This window comes from Mustelus asterias, chromosome 22 (genome assembly GCF_964213995.1).
Source record: "Mustelus asterias chromosome 22, sMusAst1.hap1.1, whole genome shotgun sequence".
NCBI classification, from domain to species: domain Eukaryota; kingdom Metazoa; phylum Chordata; class Chondrichthyes; order Carcharhiniformes; family Triakidae; genus Mustelus; species Mustelus asterias.
This window is the reverse complement of record NC_135822.1, coordinates 30,596,864-30,617,449: the sequence shown is the minus strand read 5'-3', so window position 1 is coordinate 30,617,449 and position 20,586 is coordinate 30,596,864. Positions and strand designations below refer to the sequence as shown.

Below are 20,586 nucleotides of genomic sequence, written 5' to 3'. Positions count from 1 at the left end.
GCTTTGAGATCCAAGATTTTTTTGGCTCCATTCTTTTTGCTGTTGGTTGTCCTAACATGATGTGGAGATGCTGGCGTTGGACTGGGGTAAACACAGTAAGAAGTCTCAACACCAGGTTAAAGTCCAACAGGTTTATTTGGTAGCACAAGCCACTAGCTTTCGGATCAAGTTCCGAAAGCTAGTGGCTTGTGCTAACAAATAAATCTGTTGGACTTTAACCTGGTGTTGTGAGACTTGCTGTGTCCTAACATGACCACTTATTGCTCATTCCCAGTTGCTCTTGAAATGCTGTTGCTTTTTGTTGAAGGTGGTACTGTTAAGGACTTCAGGATTTTAACTCTGCAATTGGAAGAGGAGAATGGAGTATGAGTTGGGATGATTGTGTGACCTTGGTGGTGACATCCTTGCTCAGGGTATCTTATTGACCAGGCTGATGCAACCATAAGGAGAACTCCAAGACTAGGTCAGAGGCTAGGAATACTGTGGCGACCTAATTCCCCTCCTGACTCTCCAAAACCTATCCACCATCTACAAGGCACAAGTCAGGAGTGTGATGGAATACTCCCCACTTGCTTGGATGGGTGCAGCTCCAACAACACTCGAGAAGCTTGACACCACCCAGGACAAAGCAGCCCGCTTGATTGGCACCACATCTATAAACATCCACTTCCTCCACCACGGACACAGCAGCAGTGTGTACTATCTGCACTGCAGTAATTCAACAAAGATTCTTAGGCAGCACCTTCCAAACCCATGACCATTTCCATCTCGAAGGACAAGTTCAGCAGATGCATGGGAACACCACCACCTGCAAGTTCCCCTCCAAGGCACTCGCCATCCTGACTTGGAAATATATCGGCATTCCTTCACAGTCGCTGGATCAAAATCCTGGAATTCCCTTCCTAACGGCATTGTGGGTCAACCCACAGCACATGGACTGCAGTGATTCAAGAAGGCAGCTCACCACCACCTTCTCAAGGGCAACTAGGGATGACCAATAAATGCTGGCCAGCCAATGAAACCCATGAACCACAAATTAATTTTTTAAAAATCCAGATTTTGGCTTTTATTTTGAATTTAGAGCTTGCAACTTTGATACTTTTGTGATGTTGTGTGCACAATTCCCTTGGCTTAGTCCCCAGACCCTTGATAGTTGCTGGTCTTATTCAAGGTGTCTGTGATGGGCTTTCTTTTGGTGATGTGGGTGGAAGGGCTGAGGTGCCTCAAACCTTCTGAAATATTCCTGTCACTCAGTGTGGTTGTTTATGCAAATTTGTCTTTACAGGAGTGACTAACACCAGAAAGTGTTGTGGATATGCCTCTGCAATTTTGTCATAGGCAGACCAGCAAAACACTAAAAGGGATGTGGGTGGTTCATGTCCTTTATTCCGTGAACATGACAGCAACTGTTTCACTAATTGAAACCCAGCTTGATGAATAAGCACCACTTGAGTTGTTTTGCTTGATTGAACACTTTTAATATTCTGCCTCTTGTAGCTTTGTTTCCTGAATTGATTTTTTAATGAGGAAGAATTTCCCAAATCTGACTGCCTTCCCCCCCCCCCAACATTTAAGCAGCCTGTTTATTTTTTGTTAACGCCTTTTGCTTTAAAAACTCAAACTTTGTAAATGACAGCTCATAATTTTTTCTCTGGGTGTGGGCGTGTGCTGATGTAGAGATTCTGTCTGTGGGATTTTTGAACTGTAATGTTTGTGTTATTGGAGGTTGGAAACTCTGTGGCTGCAATGCACTAAAATATTGGTACTGATATTACAACAGATCCATATTGGTAAAATTGGTCAGGTCTTGCTGAAAGTACTAAATAATTAGAAAATGCTATTTGCCCTCTGCCTTTTTGTGCAATGAACATGAAACTTGGCAACTTTAGATGGTAAATGTGGAATTTGTTTTCATGCTACTGAGTATCTGACCCTGTCAAAAGTAGCTCGTGCTAAAACGGCAGAAACTTGGATCTCACAATTACCACGTTTGAGGAAATTGACTTTGGTCCCTCTTTACAAGAGCAAAAACTGTCTTTGCTGGTTAAACTGGGTGGCAGATGCTCATCAGGCAGCACCTAAGGAGAGAAATGGATTAATGTGTCAAAGCTGTGACCTTTTAGAACTGCCAGCCCTCCTTTATGTGGCTGCTGAACTATGTTTGCTGTACATCTTGTCTCCAAGTTTGTACCAGTTAGGATGTTTACATGGAAGATGGTCACGCTCAAATCATTTGAACGTTCCTTAACCCCTTCAATGCCAATTTCAAAATTTGAGGATGAGCAGCTATCTTTCATTGTTCTTGTGATTTTTTTTTTAAAAGTTCTGTTCCAGCGACAAGTGTGGATGGGTTGTTTAACCCTCTTCCCAGCATTTAAAACACAAGCCTCTGTTCCAGATCAGTGGATGGGCAACCTAGGCTAGTTAGTGGCCCTCCACCTCAGTGGGCCATAAGATTAAAATTGGGCTTGTTTACCAGTCATGACCCCAAGAATAAGATTGAATATATTAATACATACTAAATGTTTCCTGTGCTGTAGAATATGCTTAATTATTGATGTATTAGAATTGTGAACTTCAAATGGTAAAGACAGAGTATTTAAACTTTGGACACAGAGGGAGTGTGCAGTTCGGTCAATGTCAACTTGCACTTTACTTCACTTGCCCTTGCTTTACATGTGTATTACTTCAGTTATATTGGTAGGAACAAAACTATGCAGAGGGAAATCAGCAGAATGTGTCAACCCTGCAATTGGGCAGCAGTCAGTCTCATGGACCATTCTTGGGAGCCCAGGTAGACTGCATGTGGCCCCCTAGCCCATAAACACTTGGGCAATTGTTACATTTACCACTTGACCATTTTTTGATTAGCACAAAATTTGAAAACAGGTTTTGCCAGCCTAATGATCCCCTCAAATTTTATTCTTGATTTGCAAACAGTCTGGGTTCATTTATTGATCGGTACTATGAATGCAATCTGTGTAGCTTAAAGTTTACATTTCTGACAATTTGCCCATAATAGTATGGCAAGGCTATTATAAATCTGTAGGTTTCTGCTGAAGCTCACGTATTTCTCTTGGAAGTAAGTTGACTTGACATGGCAACTATGCCCTATGCCAGTGTATCAACTATATGAAACCACTTGTGCCCTACACTTTGGATGTTTAATTCTTTTTGCCTACATACTGAACTTTGCATCAAGCTAGTTTTACATGAAACACATTAAAGTTTGTTCATTTAAAAATCATGAGCAGAGTTTGAGGAAGCGGGCTTTGTAGGAGGACTTGCTAGCAAAGGTGCAAGTCAGACTTCACTTCAGAAGAATGATTTGGTAGAATAGAAAAGCCTTGAGCAGGAACCTGTCAGCTGCATTTGACTTGCAATAAGTTTTCAGTCTTCCCCGCAAACATGTTTGTACAGAGTGCTACCCCAATCTGTACTTTGGCACTTGCGATCCCATTTTGGCTGACTCTCAAAGCCCCCCTCAATGCTGGCTTGCCTGTGTTCATAAATGAATAAATTTCAAACCTTAGAATGATAGCAAAAGGGTGAGTAAGGTGACTTGTGCTAAGCTGGGATTCTGCAGATTTCTAATATGATCTATCTTTTACAGATACCAATACATTGGGTAAAGTGTGAAGGTGGAATTCCAGTGACGTACAACTATGCAGACTATTAAGTGTGTTGTAGTTGGTGATGGTGCTGTTGGTAAAACCTGTCTCTTAATCTCCTATACAACAAACAAATTTCCATCAGAGTATGTTCCCACGGTAAGTGAAATTTGCCTATTCCTCAATGTGAACACATGATTGTGCTTTATACCATCAAATGAACACTCAACTGAATTTCAGTTGCTAGCCTGGAACACAATTAGCATGATGGAGCCTAAGCAAACCCTTTGGAAGTCCAGTTGTGGGCAGTGTTTAGATTTGTAGCTATAATGCAGCGTTTCTATTGATCTCATTTCTGCAAATGTTTCAGAAAAGTGGCATAGAAACTGGTCACTAATACTGTTGTCCTCCAGGGATCCAGAGTGGAATCACTAGGGCAGGTGCTCCAAATTTTCTTGAAGAAATTGGTTTTCTAATCTGCTCATTCATATACTTGAATCACAATAGCAAAACAATTTGTGGCCATGTTGTGGAGAATAAAAATTTGGTTATCCCAGACCCCTGAGATTAGATTAAATTTTTCTATATCCTCCCTTTTTTTCCTGCAACTTGACTGGTGCTGTGCATTTTCTACGATAAACATACTCCCAACGTTGGCTCTATTCTATCTCCAAAGATGCTGTCAGACCTGTGATTTTCTGGCATTTTCTCTTTCTGTTGCTGTGTATTTTCTTCTATTCCTGAGTTCCTTTATTGCTGCTGTGTATACTGGGGCCTTCAATTGCGTTCTCTGGTTATATTTAAACTATTGCTGCACCATTAATTGTCATGAATAAGTGAGTGCAGGATTTGTTTCACAAACAGGGCATATATAGACACAAACTCAATTTACAAGATAATGGTTGGAATGTGAGTCTTAACAGGTAATCAAGTCTTTACAGGTACAGACAATGTGAGTGGAGAGAGGGTTAAGCACAGATTAAAGAGATGTGAATTGTCTCCAGCCAGGAGAGTTAGTGAGATTTTGCAAGTCATGCGGGGTTACATATAGTGTGACATGAACCCAAGATCCCGGTTGAGGCCGTCCCCGTATGTGGAACTTGGCTATCAGTTTCTGCTCAGTGATTCTGCGTTGTCATGTGTTGTGAAGGCAGCTTTGGAGAATGCTTACCTGAAGATCAGCAGCTGAATGCCCGTGACTGCTGAAGTGTTCCCTGACAAGAAGGGAACACTCTTGCCTGGTGATAGTTGGGCGCTGTCCATTCATCTGTTGTCGCGTTTGCCTGGTCTCGCCAATGTACCATGCCTCAGGACATCCTTTTCTACAGCGTATCAGGTAGACAGTGGTGGCCGAGTCACAAGAGTGTGTACCTTGGATGATCTCGCGTGAGATGATGGCATCCGTGTCGATGATCCGGCACGTCTTGCAGAGGTTGCTGTGGTAGGGTTGTGTGGTGTTGTGGTCACTATTCTCCTGAAAGCTGGGTAGTTTGCTGCGGACAATGGTCTGAGGTTGCGTGGTTGTTTTGAAGGCAAGTAGTGAGGGTGTGGGGATGGCTTTGGTGAGATGTTCGTTGTCATCGATGGCATGTTGAAGGCTCCGGGGTAGATGTTGTAGCTTCTCTGCTCTGGGGAAGTACTGGACGACGAAGGGTATTCTGTCCACTGCGTCCCATTTTTGTCTTGAGGTGGTCAGTATGGTTTTTCGCTGTGGCACGTCTGAACTGTCGATCGATGAGTTGAGTGCCACATCCTGTTCTTATAAGGGCATCTTTCAGCGTTTGGAGGTGTCTGTTGCGATCCTCCTCATCTGAGCAGATCCTGTGTATACGGAGGGCTTGTCCATAGGGGGTGGCTTCTTTAATGTGTTTAGGGTGGAAGCTGGAGAAGTGGAGCATCGTGAGGTTATCCGTGGGCTTGCGGTACAGTGAGGTGCTGAGGTGACCGTCCTTGATGGAGATTCATGTCTCCAAGGAGTAACGCTATTTGGTTTGACAAGAGGCCAAGGAGCAACGCTCTGAAAGCTCGTGCTAACAAACCTGTTGGACTTTAACCTGGTGTTGTGAGACTACTTACTGTGCCTATCCCAGTCCAATGCTGGCAGCTCCACATGTTGTGAATAAAGCAAAGATTACCTTTCTGCTGAGACATGTGTGTGGCATTACTGTGCCTTGGACAAGGCCCATCCAAAGTGCAAGGTTATTTCCACTTGGCCCTGTTCACTTAATCCAATACCCACTCGGATGAGGAAATTAACCCAGCATTACTAACTAAATCTTGGTAAAAGATATTTGACTTTCAATTTTCCTTAGCAGTTAATCTTTGGTAGAAACTTCTTTTAGTGGAGCCAGCTTGAGTCCAGTTTCCATGCCTGGGCAAACAGTTGGTTGACACCTGTGCTTAGCAGCAGTAATTCATGTCAATCAAGTAGGCGTGAAGAATCAAATAAGACCCCATGGACGCTTGCTTGTGAAGTCATTTGGATTCCTGTTTATAAACTGTTTCTCATATCAGTCATCAATAGTATTTGTACATTCCTAATGCAAACTTCACAATACATAATTGTCTTTGTATTCACTACACTCAGATCACGTGTGGTTAAGCAGCTGTTACAAAATCTCCTACAGTGGTTAACAGATTTCTTGGCTTTTAGGATTAATTTTAAGTAATCTTGATATCCTACTTGTTTAAACTTGAGGTGCCATTTTACAAAGTGAAAATTGTGATTTTTGAACATTTCAATTCTTTTGAATTCTCATCCTTGTATTCGGATTCCACCATGATTCCCCTTCCTATCTTGAACCCACAGCCCTCCAATATCTTTGCTTGAATTCTAGTCTTCTCGGCATCCTCAATCATTTCACTGTTGACTGCTTGCAGCTGCCTAGGCCTGTGCCTCCCCAACTGCCTCTGTCCTGCTTTCCTCCTAACACTCCTTCAAGCTTGCCTCTTTTTTGACCAAGCTTTTGGGCATTGACTCTAATGTGACTCCGATTTTCTCTCTCTTGTTCCTGTGCAAGCAGTTGAAAGGTTCACTTGGCCAGGGACACTAAAACTGGATGCAAGTTGCCCCACATTGTATAAGGGGAAGCTGGGTAAGTAAATGAGGGAGAAAAGGCAGGTTTTGCTGAAGTTAGAAAAGAGTGCTTATGCACAACATGGGTCACATGGTATGTTTGTGCTGTAAATGCTAGTTATTTGTGAGCTAATGTGCTTTGCCAAGTGAAATTATGAACAATTCTAGGATTAGTGACAAGTTAACATGCTGTTAGTGAATTGGGCCTGGATGAAGATAGAACAGTGAGTACATGAGCTAGTGGGATGATGGTATCAAAATTTAATTTGGGGCTTAAAGTGAAGTTGTATTTTGTTGACTTTGACATGGAGATTTTTAAATTGCAATTCTGTAGAATTTTTGAAACTGGCAAATGATGAGCAAGAGGAACATTTTGTTTTGGGTGTGAGGAAAGAGGTGAATGTTGGTGGCTTGTGTAGGGTCACACTTCATTCAGTGTTTGGTTTACGATTTACTGGATGATGGGTAGTTCAGTGTAGTTGATTGCAGGGGCCAGGGATTGAAGTTGTAAGATTTTTGGAAAGCTTTATGGTTGTGATAACTAGGAAACATGGAGAGTTCAGGAATTTCCACAGTTTGCTGCACATGGGTGTATTTGAGTGCAGTACAGGATTAATTAACTTGTGCAAGTTTCTTTTAAGCCTTTGTTTTTGTATAACATATGAATCTGCCTGTAGCTTCTACTGGTGTAGTACCATCCAATAGTTGAGGGCTCTTGACATATGAATAGTTGGACTGGATGGAGAGGTTTTTCTTACAATCGAGCACTTTTTCTAAAGATGTACTTAAATGTTCAAAAACATTCTAAGTTGAAATTACAGTGCAATGAAATTCAACATTTATCCATAGTGTGTTCCATTCTTGAGGTACATCTCTGTACAATGGTAGTACTTCATGCCTGATATGGAATGTGTATTTATGCAGTCTTGAGGGCAAACATCAAATTGAAAAATGTGCATTAGCATGCAACTTGCAATTACTTGAGCTATATGTTTCCACTTACTAACAGATGCTCACACGTTGTGACTAGTTACTGGAGTTATTGGAATATCATAAACATGGGTGACTGTCTCAAATTTCACTTGTGCACTCTATCAGAATATTTTGCTTTCATTCATTTAAATTAAAGAATCTCTCTTCTATTGTACAACATTCTTCTCCTTTCGGGAAACCTGGGACAATGTGGAGACGGCTTATGATATTTTGAATCCAATTTTGATGCACTGTCTACTCTTGTTGCCAGTTTGCAACTTGAGCTAAATGGTCTCAAATGCTTTTCTGTCTGCAATTCTGGAGGGGTTTTCAGTTGCACAGGTCTCGTATATTGCAAATAACTTGCTGATCTTTGTGCTGTTTTGCAGGTATTTGATAACTATGCTGTAACAGTTATGATCGGAGGTGAACCATATACCTTAGGACTGTTTGATACTGCAGGTAAGAATGATTGTCCAAAATGAACCTGAGGGATAGAGTCAGCAGGTTATGCTCATGGGTGTTTCGGGTGACTTGAGCAGAAACATTGTCATAGCCATGCTCACTGACAATTGGTAGGCCATTCATATGATAAAGTTTAGGGTCTGGCTGTTCATTTGTGGGGGGGAAGGCACATGCCTGCAATAATAACTTGAGTTGCATAGAAAGGTTTGGAGTCCTGATGTATATATGGAAATATTGACCAATGCACTAATTGGGGCAGGTAAGACTTGCAAGTTTCAGACATGCTGCTGCATGATTTCTCAGCTGAAGGCGTTTAGCACAAGCAAAATGATCAATTCTATACTACGTTTTCACCTGTAATTGGTCAGATATACTAGGGTGCATTATTAATGGGACTTGGAATTTATTTATAATCCAGTCAGATCTATAGCTGATCATGTCATTTAGGAATAAGGCTTTTAGCAGCATTTCCCAAAACACAAGGTTTTGCGGGAAGGAAGTAGCAATAAATATTTTTTGTTTTGCATGTCTTAAATTTTCTGAGTTCTTGGGTTGCAAACAGTAGTGAGGCAGAACTTTGAATTAGCCCCTTTTTTTACTCAGTAAACTGACTTCTCCAAACTAGTTATTCCTCTTGTTCTGGAATGAACTCTGATTTGAGTTTGGTCCCTGCTAGCTCGTTTTAAATAGGCGTGAGGTGATTAAGTGACCATTAAAAGGCCATTTTGTATCTTCAAATGTCTGGTCATTCAATTAATGCTATGTTAGACTTGTTCTTGGGGCATTCTTTGTCCACAAATTTGATTAACTTGATAAAGTGATTTAGCCATGCACTTGGAAAGTGAATAGTCAGTTTTGTGCATGACTGAGCCTTTTGACAATGCAGATCTTTAACAGCAATTTGCAAGTTTCTATTAGCATCTGCAAATCTTGTCTTGTATTTACTTTTGCTGAGAGAATGCTTCTCCCTTTTTTGGAGGGGGGAGATTCTAGCACTAGGTACAGCTTAAAGTGGTCTCATTTCAAGCTGAGGGTGAGGAGGATTTTTTTTCTCTTGGCTCATTATTCTTTGGAATTCTCCAAGAACAGTGTTTGGGGGCAGGATTAGATTTTTGATCTTCCTGTATTTGATCCTCAAGTCAAATCTTGTTTGCTGGGTGTAACCTTGGATGTTAATAGTTGTTAGAAGAATCTTTGTATTTAGACTGCTGAATATCTTTTTGTGGACTGATGTAATTGGGTTGCACTGTTTGGCGTTAACTTCAGCTTCCATAATCACTCGTTCTGAGTGTGAAACTTTTGACATTACTTTTAGCTGGTAGATAACTTTAGTATAGTTTATGGAAATCTTGTATAGGTACTGGGGCTGATTCTGGTTTTAAAATTTTTTTTCTGCTTTGGTTAAACATTTGATACTTTGTCTTCAGGTCAGGAAGACTATGATCGATTACGACCACTGAGCTATCCACAGACCGATGTTTTCCTTGTGTGCTTTTCTGTTGTGTCACCATCTTCATTTGAAAATGTTAAAGAAAAGGTTTGTACTTTCAGTCCTTGCTGAAGTTTTTACTTGGCACAGTTCCTCACTTGCTTGAAAGTTTAATTTCTGTTGGGTAAACCATGGTTCATTCTACATCAGCTGCCTGATCCACATCTGGTAGAGAAGACACGTCTCTGCTACTGGTGCTTGGGTTCTCCAGTCAGAGACATGAGGGCTAGAATGACTTTGAGCCACTTTTCTTTGGACTCTTATCAATGCTTAGAGGGAAGTGATGTGAGAGCGGCTGGCAAGATCTGATATTCAAGATGGATGACCTGGCTGTTGCCTTGAATTACTGCAGCATTTGTTGTTTGGTGCAACTGAGTTTGCTTGTCCACACCAGAGGACAGGCGAGAATTAGTCGCATAAGCCAAATTCTGTAAGGACTATGGGCAATCTTGCCTAAAGGATATCAGTTCACCAGTTGGGACTATGTTTAAAATATTGGTCGGATCACAATGTATGGCATTTAAATTTGCATTCCATAAATTCAGTTCAGTAACTCACTACTCTAGCAGCTGTTGCCCTTAGCTTTAGCTTGTGCCACCTGTTCCTGGGAAATTTGCCAGCTTTTAACATCTTGACCATGAGATTCTCTTGTCAGACTGCAGTTGCCTTGGAACAGCAGGATTGTCCTAGCATCTGTGTTGCAAAAAGGCTTTTACAAATTTATAAACTAGTCTTTTTCCCTGTGAAAGATTACATGGCCTTTTTTGAGCAACTGGCCATGGTGTGATGTGCAATCCACTCGAGGAATTGCAGCTACAAGACACATCAGACAATTGTAGACTATTATCATAGTTACATTTAATTTTATGCAAGGCATTTAGTTTGAAACATCCTAAAGTTGTCATTCTGTTTTTGTCAAATGTAGTGAGCTATTGAAGGTGCTACTTGAATAAAGTTTAAAAATGTTCTAATTCTTTACTGATCCTCTATATAGTGGGTACCTGAGATAACTCACCACTGTCCAAAGACTCCATTCCTGCTGGTTGGGACTCAAATTGATCTAAGAGATGATTCCTCAACCATTGAGAAACTTGCCAAGAATAAACAGAAGCCCATCATCCTGGATAATGCTGAAAAACTGGCCAAGGACCTGAAAGCAGTCAAATATGTGGAGTGTTCTGCTCTGACACAAGTAAGTGCTTAAACTATTCCTCTGGAGCTTGTTTAACCTTTTTGGGCAACATTCCAAAAGAGATTTGGTCTTAATGCACGTCTCACCTGGATTTGGGAGTTATGCAGGTGCACCCCAAATTAATCTAGAGGGGAAAGTGTTTATAGTTCTTAGTTCTGACTCAATTGCCCATTTTGTAAAGTTGCATCGTTTGCTGTCACTGCTTTCTGCATTCTGGCATGGAGATTGGAGCCACAGCATTTACATTGCTGCACAACTTGTGCTGGTGGTGAGCTAACCTTTGCCTACTTGTGCAGTTCAACAATGTTTAACTGCTCTACTGCATAATTCTTCATCTCGCATTAGCTAAGATACTTGTTTGAGCAGCATGTTGTCCAAACATGACTTTTTATATGGGTTGATGGTGTAGTGGTAATGTCACTGGACTAGTAATCCAGAGGCCCAGGTTATTCCTCTGAAATACTGGTTCAAATCAGTTGGTAGAATAAATTTTGATTCCAGAATGTCAAGTTGGTCTCTAATGTTGACCATTTGGTTCACTGGAAGGGAAGGAAATCTGTTACCCATACCTGGTTTGGCCTACATGTAATTTCAAAACCATAGTAATGGGTGACTCTTAGTGGCCTAGCAAGCCACTCCGTTTGGGATCAGCAACAAATGTCAGTCTTGCCATGAAAGAATAGAGAATTGCTTTAAAATCACAAGCAAAATGCCTCATTCTGGAAACTAGGCAGGCCACAGACCATGTAGATTCATACTTTGTCTATCAGAACGTGGCTGCTGTTTGACCTTAATTTATAATGTAAAACACTTGTGAATTAAATTGCTGCTATCACTAAATATTAGAATGAGTTACTCAACTGGTTTGATGCTTCTAGTTAAATATCTCAAGTTGTCAAAGGGCTTGTTGATGCTATCTATTCTGGACAAGCAGTTTAAACTATTAAATACAATATTTTCAGACTGTAATGGGACAGTCAACGTTTCAATATATTGATCCTTGAAACATCTGTCCAATGTTTTTTGTTTCTGGTCTGCCACTTTTAAAATGCTGGCTCCATCTCGTGAACTTGGATGAAGATCATTTGATTGTATCTATCCATTATACAAGTCTTACCATCTAAATGCTAATTTATCATGTCCCCTCTGAACGCTGACCTATTTCGGGCTGGCTCATTTGGAATTTAAATGTCAATTGTTAATTTAGGGTGTAGGTGTATTGGAATTCGTGCATTGTCAATGCCTGCTTACACTAAAATAACTCGTGGATAAGCATTGAGGTTTACACTAACCTGTCGAGACTAAGGTGGCTCTGATTTTAATTCCCCGTCATGAAATATATCTGTGGTGTTGAGGTGGGAAGGAGGAGATAGTCTTTCGGTTATCAAAGATACAAGTTACCTTGCCATGGATAGTTTTTCCTTTGGTTGTTGAAAGAAATGTTGGGGGAAGGAGTTGAGGGGCACCTATTTTTTTACACCCCTTCTGTCATTTTTACAGTGGGAAGGGGATTAGGATTAACATAGCTATGGACAAACTTATTGGTACTAAGCTTGTCTGGTCCTATATTATTCTTTCCCACTTCCATCCACTTCATTCACTGCATCCCATGTCCCCTCAAACAGCAGCATGGGCATGGCTGCTGTAATGCTAGTAGTTTTTATCTTGCCCATGTGGCTGTTCATGAGGCCTGTACTGGTAGTTTATTCAACTGTTTGAGATGAGGGCTGCATCAGTTCAGTCTGCAATGATTGAATTTTTTTTAAAAAAACAGCCCATTGTAGTTTTGCACTCGCCTATGCAGGTGAAATGAGTTTTGGCACAATTAAGAATTAAACCTAAGACTTTCTGGTTTGTCACAATTCTTCTGCTACTGTTCTACTGCATTTTGTTCTCCTTAGCAGCACCCCCACCCCAACAACCAGATTTGGTCCTAGTTGAAGCTACTGCTGCATTGTAAGTTTTTTAATCTGATTCAACAGCTTTCTGAATGAGAAGCAATAAACTTGATCTTTTTTTAAAAAAGCAATGACTGACATTTTAGACAATTTTTGAAAGACAAGCTTGAACATGTTGGGATTGGAGCTCCAGATGCTCTTGAGTCTTGACTGTTAAAATGTGAAATGTTGACTTGAGTCAAACTTTTAAAAGCAGTATGAAATCTTGCTGCCATGATGCAACCTGTTTTTCATTAACAAGTACAAGATGCTGATTTTTTTCCCCAAGATGCTGAAAGCCCTCACGACTGTTTTCTGTTTTTGAAGAGCAGTTTATTGGTTAGATATCTGTCAGCCAGCAAATTGGTGTGCCATCTCATCTAGCAATAATGGGCAGGTTGGCTTTGGGTCCATCTATAAGTGAAGCTTTCTCCCCACTCCTCGGTTACAATTTGAATGTGGACAACACTTAAGTGCCAGAGCTTGGAATAAAATGAGCCAGCCAGCATTGAAGAAGTAGCAAGTTGGTTTTTAGCAGGCTTCCTTTTCCGAATGGTCCTGCCTGAACCAACCTGCTCACTTCTGACCAGTGCAGATTTGCTTTATTCAGGTGTGTTGGGTACTCTTAATCCCTGGTTAAATGGGTGCTGTTAAAACTGTCTTGCTTCTAACCTGAGTCTCTCCTCTAACTTCATGCTGTTTTTCCACTCCCGTCCCTCTTTTCTCTCTCTCTCTCTCTCTCTCTCTCCTCCCCCAAACCTTGTCTTGTAGAGAGGTCTGAAGAATGTTTTTGATGAGGCTATCCTAGCTGCCCTCGAGCCACCGGAAACTCAAAGGAAGCGGAAATGCTGTATATTCTAAGTGTCCCTCCATCTTAATTCTCTGTATCCAATCCAATAGAAATGCTGTTCAAATGCGTCCTTTTTAAACTGTTCCAGTCTCCCCTTCATGTGGATATGTAAAAGTCGCTGGGTGCCATTTTGGACCTTTTCCAAAAATTTCTACTCCTGTAATTGTGATGTACTCTAGGTATTGTACAGTTGCACCTTTTTGTGGGTGTCTTGCTGTTAATTTGGTTGAAATAAAGTTGGTTCAAATGAGTTCTCTGGCTTGCCATATTGGAGATGTGTGTAAATGGAGCTGATGGCATTCTATATGGATTTTTGATGTCTTCTCTTGCTTTCTCTATCCTTTACCCTTCACCTAATGTGGCAAACAAGAGGGGTATCCTTCATTGTAGCTGTTATCAGGTTGGCTAAACTTATTTCAACTAAGTAGTGCCACATGGTTGCATTGCATTATTGCTCCCTGCCTCTACTGTGTGACTTTGTGCCTGAGCTTTAACAGCACATCTTTAGCTACTTTCTTAGTCCCATGGCAATTGTTGTAGCGTAAGCCTTCCAATAAATTCTTGTGCTTTTTCTTTCTTCTCTGCTTGGCCTGTTAGGTTTAAAAAAAATCTATCCTTTTGTTCGTAAGTACCTCCATTCTTGAATAAAATTCTAAGTAATCTATTGCAAAGCAAACTTTGATTTGTAAAGTGCAGTATTGAAGATTTAAACTGTTCGATCTGTGTAGCTGGCAAAGCAAATGGACATTCACACGTGGGGACAGTTCTTTAAGCAATATTGCAACAAACTGCGGTGTTGTGCTCATACTCTAATTTAGTTGCAGCTAATTTTTTAGATGAGCACCATTCTAGCTACTGTGTAAATGGAATAAACTTTGGGCATAGTGCTAGCCTTTTATATAAATATTAGATGGGTGCTTTAATATCTACTTTTGTCTTATTGTCAGCAAGGTGTAAGAAATGTTGAATGTTCTAGATACTACCATGAGTCCCAACTATGTTGCCAATAGCAGTCTTAAGTCTCCTTCATGAAAGTTGTCATCTTTTAATGCAAGGCAGAATTTAGCTATAGCACCTGTTGGTCAGAGAGCCAAGGTTGTTAGTGGTAGCTGTTATGCGTAGTAAGTTTATAGAGTAACGTGTACAGTAAATATCAGCATGTTATGGTGCCAACATCCCAGATGCAAGCTTTAAAATTGTTGTATTTGGTCAGTTGTATGCATAAGAGGGAAATGCACGTTTCTAGGTAATTCATTCTAGTGCTGCTATTTTGGGGGTGGGAGGGTACTGGGCTCATAAGGTAAAGTGAGTGTCCTTGTCAAGCTTGACTTTTTAAACCTATTTCCTTGACGAAAAAAATTTAATATAACTTCCAAGACTTTTTACACCAGTTATTTCCACCATTTGAGATACCCAAAAGTAATGTTGGAAGTGAAAATTATGGTCAGGAGGAGTGAGGTGGTGCTGTTCGGGTGTTAAAGTCAGATGGGAAGAAACCAACCCAAGATGGTGAACTTTGCAAGGCACATTTGAATCCTTTTGAGGTGGTTAATCCTATAGAGATGTTCTAACTTAACAATTGATATTAGCTATGTTTTAACATTTGTCAACAAGGTTTGCTTCCCAAATGTTTTTTGGTTTGGTTCTTGTTTTTATTTTGAATCTGTAACAATGAGACCCCACCTTTCTCTCCCACTTTCCAGAAAGGACTAAAGAATGTATTTGACGAAGCGATATTGGCAGCCCTGGAGCCACCAGAACCCAAGAAGAAAAGACGCCCTTGTTCACTGTTATGAGCAGTGTCTGCAGGCTGACATATTGAAGCATTGTTTAAAAAAAAAAAATCATCTTGCAATAACACCCTGCACAAACCACGAGTGCGATGATGGGAGGAATAGAATTAGCCAATGGTAAATTTTCCCCCTTCTAATGTAACATTTAGTAGTCGATGAATTTTTTTTTTTGTTCCTGATTTATTTTCCACTGGATACTTATCCATAAACTAGGTTTTAATCTGCTGTTCTAAAATTCCTTGCCACAAACGAGACTTGCACAGTAATTTGCTTCTGTTTAATGATCAACTAATGGCTTTTAAGATGTTGCCACACTCCCAAGTGCCACATCCAACAACCTAGCACCCACTGTTCTACTTCTGTATTGTCCTGTTATCACAAGAATAAACCATTGGGTGCCCACGTATCTTTATGCTGATTTTAGTGGCAATGTTTTTGGCTAATTCTTCACTTCAAATTTCTCCCACTTTACACTGCTTTTGTGAAATGCTCTCTGCAGAGGCAACCTGAAGTTGCCATTGAGTCACAGTTCAAAGCTGGAAATGAAACTTTTTTTTGAATTAGATTGTAATTTACTGCAGTCCCAGTGATGACATGGGCAGTTTAGACTAAGCTAGGTATTGGATCTGAATTCCGTGTTGGCATGCAATCTCAGATGCTTGAGCCATGAAAAGGTGGTTGATGGACTGTTGTGCTTGGGAGTGGCCTGGGAGATACTTGTGCGTAAAAGTGCAGACTGGATTCCTGTGGGAATAATAAATGCTAAGGATCCTTGTAGAATTCAGTGTTAAAATTTTACCAAATCTTTTGATTTTTTTTTCCATTTGAAGTGTCATGTTTCATTGTCCTTGTAACTTTTTTTGGTTTAAAAACAAAAGCTTTATTTCATGTTGAGTTCTTTGTATATGCATTTTCAAAATATTAAACTTGTACCTTAATGGCCTTTATTGATGAGTTGTATTGAGATTGATTGCCAACTTGGCTCATTTGTCAGCATTCATTGTTAAAGCAAAACTGTATGAAGACTTGAGTAAATTAAATGACATTGGCTTTGCCCTGCATCTGTGTACACTGGTATATTCAGTTGAGATTGCCAGCCAAATTTAATCTCCTTCCAACTGGTGTTTGGGTTTCAGCAATCAATGCCTGACCATTTAATGGCCAGTGTCGGTGCTGGCAATTCTAAGTGTACCCAGTTATCCCCATTAAACATGCATTTTGTAGCTACAATTTTCATCTAGAAGCAAATCATTCTTAAATCTGAAGAGGAAAGCATGTTCAAACTGGGGTAGGTCAGAATTCTTGCATGTTCAATTCACTCTTGCACAGTGGGTTCAAACTTGCACACCGTATTTTGTTAAAAGGAATGGGTAGAATAAAATTAGGGCAACAATGAAGCTTTTGGCAATCTTTTAAGGCACAGCCAAAACTACAAACTCTTCTGAGTAAGATCCATGTGATAGTGACTGCACATTGAAACATTGTCACCTGGCATTTGCTTTAAATGAGCTAGAGTCCACATTAGGTGCTGCAATAATCTCTCAACCTTCCAAATAGAACCGTGTGTTATGCAATATTAATATTTAATGCCAATGGTGATTCCTGGAAAGGGGAATCAGTATACTGGGTGTACACACTGCAGAGTAAGGATCTAAAGGGAGATGGTGCAGCAAGCTTCATAGATGCCAACTGTTGCTGGAAATTACATCTGAAGCTGAAATCGCCTTGAGTTGCCCTTTCAAGTTGCCTTGTGATGTATTTCATTGTCCTAGTGTATGGGACCTGGTGCAAGTGGTATAGTGTCTAAGATTTGCACACCTCATTTCTGTCCCTTGCAAGTATACATTTGGATGAAGACCCACTTCATTTGATAAATGACATTCCACACATTTGACCCGAATGGATAGATCTCAAATTGCATTCACATTGGAATTTTAATATGGTTCTCCTTTGCTTTGATCACAGCAAGCATCATAGTTGTTTGCACAGGAGGGACTACAGCAAATGCTGTCATCGGGACCTGTAACACCAGCATTGGAAAATATTGAAAGACACCATAAAATTTCACCCTTAAACTAACCACCGCAATAGATTTAATGGAACTCTGTAGCTCTTTAGTAAAATAGTGTGGAGAATCTAGTAAGGTATGTGTATGGAAACATTGTTTTGAAGCCTAGTGCTAATTCTAGTCTTGTGTAGCATGTAAGTAATGTATTTTTTCCTACTCAAACATTAAAATGGTACATTTTAATTTTCTCCTGTCTTTAATAGTGTTTTTGGTATCTCGAATTTACACTTGAAAGGAGTGGGGAAGCATGCCAAAGGTATTGGCTTAAGCTATTTAACACTGCAGTATTTTGACATGACCAATCTCAATGTGTAGCTAAAATTGATACAAAAGCTGCTAGATAACTCTGGCCTATCCCGTCTGAATGAGATACACACACTGCTGCTGAGGACCTGTAGTCCCTTGCTTTTTGTAGAATGCAATCTCCCTGTTGTCGCACAGAACCTGGGGAGGTGTTGGTTTAATCGTCCTCTGTTTCTCTCCGGGCATAGAAACTTGAGCTGTCATGCCCTCTGGTCTTGTAGAGAACTAACATAATGGACAATGTGCTTTATTTGAACTTGAAGTTTCAGACCTGTTCCATCATAGTTAAAGGAGGAACAAATGGGGGAGAAGGGACTGAACTGATTTACCCAGCACCACATTTCAGCTGTGAACCACTGCCTTCAGATTGTGGAAAAGCTTTTCACGTGGAATGTCTGCATCTCAATACCATTATTTGGCTTCCTAGTGACAACTTTGTAATGGCAGATCACAAAGTAGCCCACTAATCCCATGAGTTGGGATTTTTTTGCTTGAATTGTTGAATATTGGTCCAGTGCCTAGAGTAGGGAACTGCAGCAAAAATAAAAATGCTATTTTCAGTTCCTTGACTTTGTTTTATGGGGTACAACACTGCATTTGAATAATGGGCTCAATGGAAGAGTATGAACAGTACATGGCACAATTTGTGGCACAGTGGTTAGCACTACCGCCTCACAGCGCCAGGGTCCCAGGTTTGATTCCAGCCTCAGTGTCTGTGTGGAGCTTGCACGTTCTCCATGTCTGCATGGGTTTCCTCTGGGTGCTTCAGTTTCCTCCCACAGTCCAAAGATGTGCAGTCAGGTTGATTGGCCATGCTAAATTGTCCCTTAGTTTCAGGGGAACAAGCTGGGTATATGTATGTGTGGGGGGGGGGGGGGGAAAGAGGAGTGGGCAAGGGCCAGGGTGGGATTATTGTCGGTGCAGGCTGAATGGCTTCCTTCTGCACTGTAGGGTTTCTATGAATTTCCATAACTGAACTCTCGTTAAGCTTGTCCAACTTGGTATTCTGACCCAAATCAGTGCATTGCGCTGTACCGGTTTGCAAATGACTTCTACGTGCCTTGCTTTAACTCTACCACTTTATAATATCAGAAGGGCAAGTTACTGGAATGAGAGGTTGGAGTTTTTTTTTTTGCTAGTAGATTATTTGCCTGTGACAGTTTAAGTTCAGAAACATACCAGGAATAATCCTGTAATAGGGAAGGTGATGGATATGGCATTGAAAGGAAAAATATCTTGTGCATCCTGATTTGAAACAATGTCAAGAGTGCTTGATTTGACTGTCCATTGTGGGAATCGGTGATCATTCTTCCTAGTCTGTATGGAAGAGTTCCTGAATAACTAGATTGAGGATATCCTGGTGTAGTTTGGATGAAGGGATTAGTAGTTATTTTTGGTGAGAGTCTGGATGCTCAGATTGAAAGTGTCAATCCCATACATGAATAAGAAATCTACCACCACTGTCTCCTTTATACGCCTGAGAATGGCCTAAAATGCCATGTAGATTTTGCTGTTCCGTAAATGTTCTTAATCATAAGTGATGCGCACATTCTCCAGATCAACATCTGGACAAACCATTGACAAACTTGGCAATCTTTACAAGATTTGGTAAACCAGAATAGATTGTTTGTTCACTTTACTTTGGAGTTTGAGGATTATCTCAGCAAATGGTATTCAACACACAATCTGCACCTTTATCATCCATCAGCCAGTGGATTTGCTGAAAGATTCATACAATCCTTGAAACATTCTTAAAGCTTCAAAAGAGCAAAGTTTGTTCTTAGTATGAATAGATTGTTGGCATCTTGTGGCAACACTACCCAAAGTTCACAACTATTGTAAGAGAAAGTTGAGTGCTAAATTTGATTTATTACCTCCAAAAACTTCAGAGACAGTAGAACGGAAACAATCTCAAGTTGCTAAATGAGAAGTGAGGGCACACAGCTCTCGATTCAGCAAGAGATTGAATGTATGCACATAATTACGGCATGAGTGAGAATTGGGTACCAGCCATAGTTTTAGCAAAGAAAACAGATCCAATTGTTTACACTGTTCAAACTAAAGATGAACAAGTTTGACGCTGTGCTCATCAATTGTCATCTCAATGATTTTCTCAATCTTCTCGAAGTACCAATAACTATAATCCCTAGTGTTGTGAATACTGAAAAGGTAAAGTCGCCAAAGTCCCAGATGACCACAGGCTGCACGCTCTTTTTTTGAGGGGGAGAGCTGACTGGAGGTGTTTTAGCCTGGATGATCACCACACCTCAGGCAAGGGGCAAGGTTGAGAAGGTGGGGCTGTCATGAATAACCCCACCCAGTACAGCAACCCGTTATGGCAATTGAACCCTTGCTCTTGGTGTCACTGTGTCACAAACCAGCCATCCTGTCAACTTGAGTTAACCAACTGCTGAATACTACTATAGAAGACTTAGTTGAATTTGAGTTGTCTGATGACTGTGTCTGCACTACTATACCAGGTGAGAATGATGCAGAATTAGTTCCAAGACAAACTGTGTCTACTAAAGTTCCAAATCATACTTTTAGGGTTAAGGGCAGCTAAATTCCAGAATGTTGCATACAACCGAAGTGGGATAGACATCCTGATCCTTTTCCTTATTAACTGTGTAATAATGGTTTAAGTTTTTCAAGTATAGTTAGTTATTTGTTAGCGTCACAAGTAGGTTTACATTAACACTGCAATGAAGTTACTGAAAATCCCCTAGTCACCACACTCTGGCACCAGTTCGGGTACACAGAGAATTTAGCATCTAACCAGCACATCTTTCGGACTGTGGGAGGAAACCAAGCACCTGGAGGAAACCCACAC

At 40.6% G+C, this 20,586-nt stretch overlaps 1 protein-coding gene across 14 annotated transcripts in view; it reads left to right on the top strand.

Annotated features, from left to right (window-relative positions):
- Nucleotides 1–16,332, top strand: part of cdc42 (cell division cycle 42) — a 34,198-nt gene extending 17,866 nt beyond the window's left edge. For 7 of the 14 annotated variants that reach the window (XM_078239080.1, XM_078239079.1, XM_078239086.1 and 4 more), the window contains 5 exons: nucleotides 3,614–3,770; nucleotides 8,049–8,121; nucleotides 9,552–9,661; nucleotides 10,608–10,805; nucleotides 15,296–16,332. In XM_078239080.1, the coding sequence (XP_078095206.1) occupies nucleotides 3,666–3,770; nucleotides 8,049–8,121; nucleotides 9,552–9,661; nucleotides 10,608–10,805; nucleotides 15,296–15,388 (579 nt within the window). In that variant the 5' untranslated portion in view covers nucleotides 3,614–3,665 and the 3' untranslated portion in view covers nucleotides 15,389–16,332. Of the gene's footprint in view, nucleotides 1–3,613; nucleotides 3,771–8,048; nucleotides 8,122–9,551; nucleotides 9,662–10,607; nucleotides 10,806–13,513 lie in introns of all 14 variants that reach the window. The other 7 variants (XM_078239088.1, XM_078239087.1, XM_078239091.1 and 4 more) reach the window with 3 other exon arrangements.
- The last annotated feature ends 4,254 nt before the right edge of the window (nucleotides 16,333–20,586 follow it).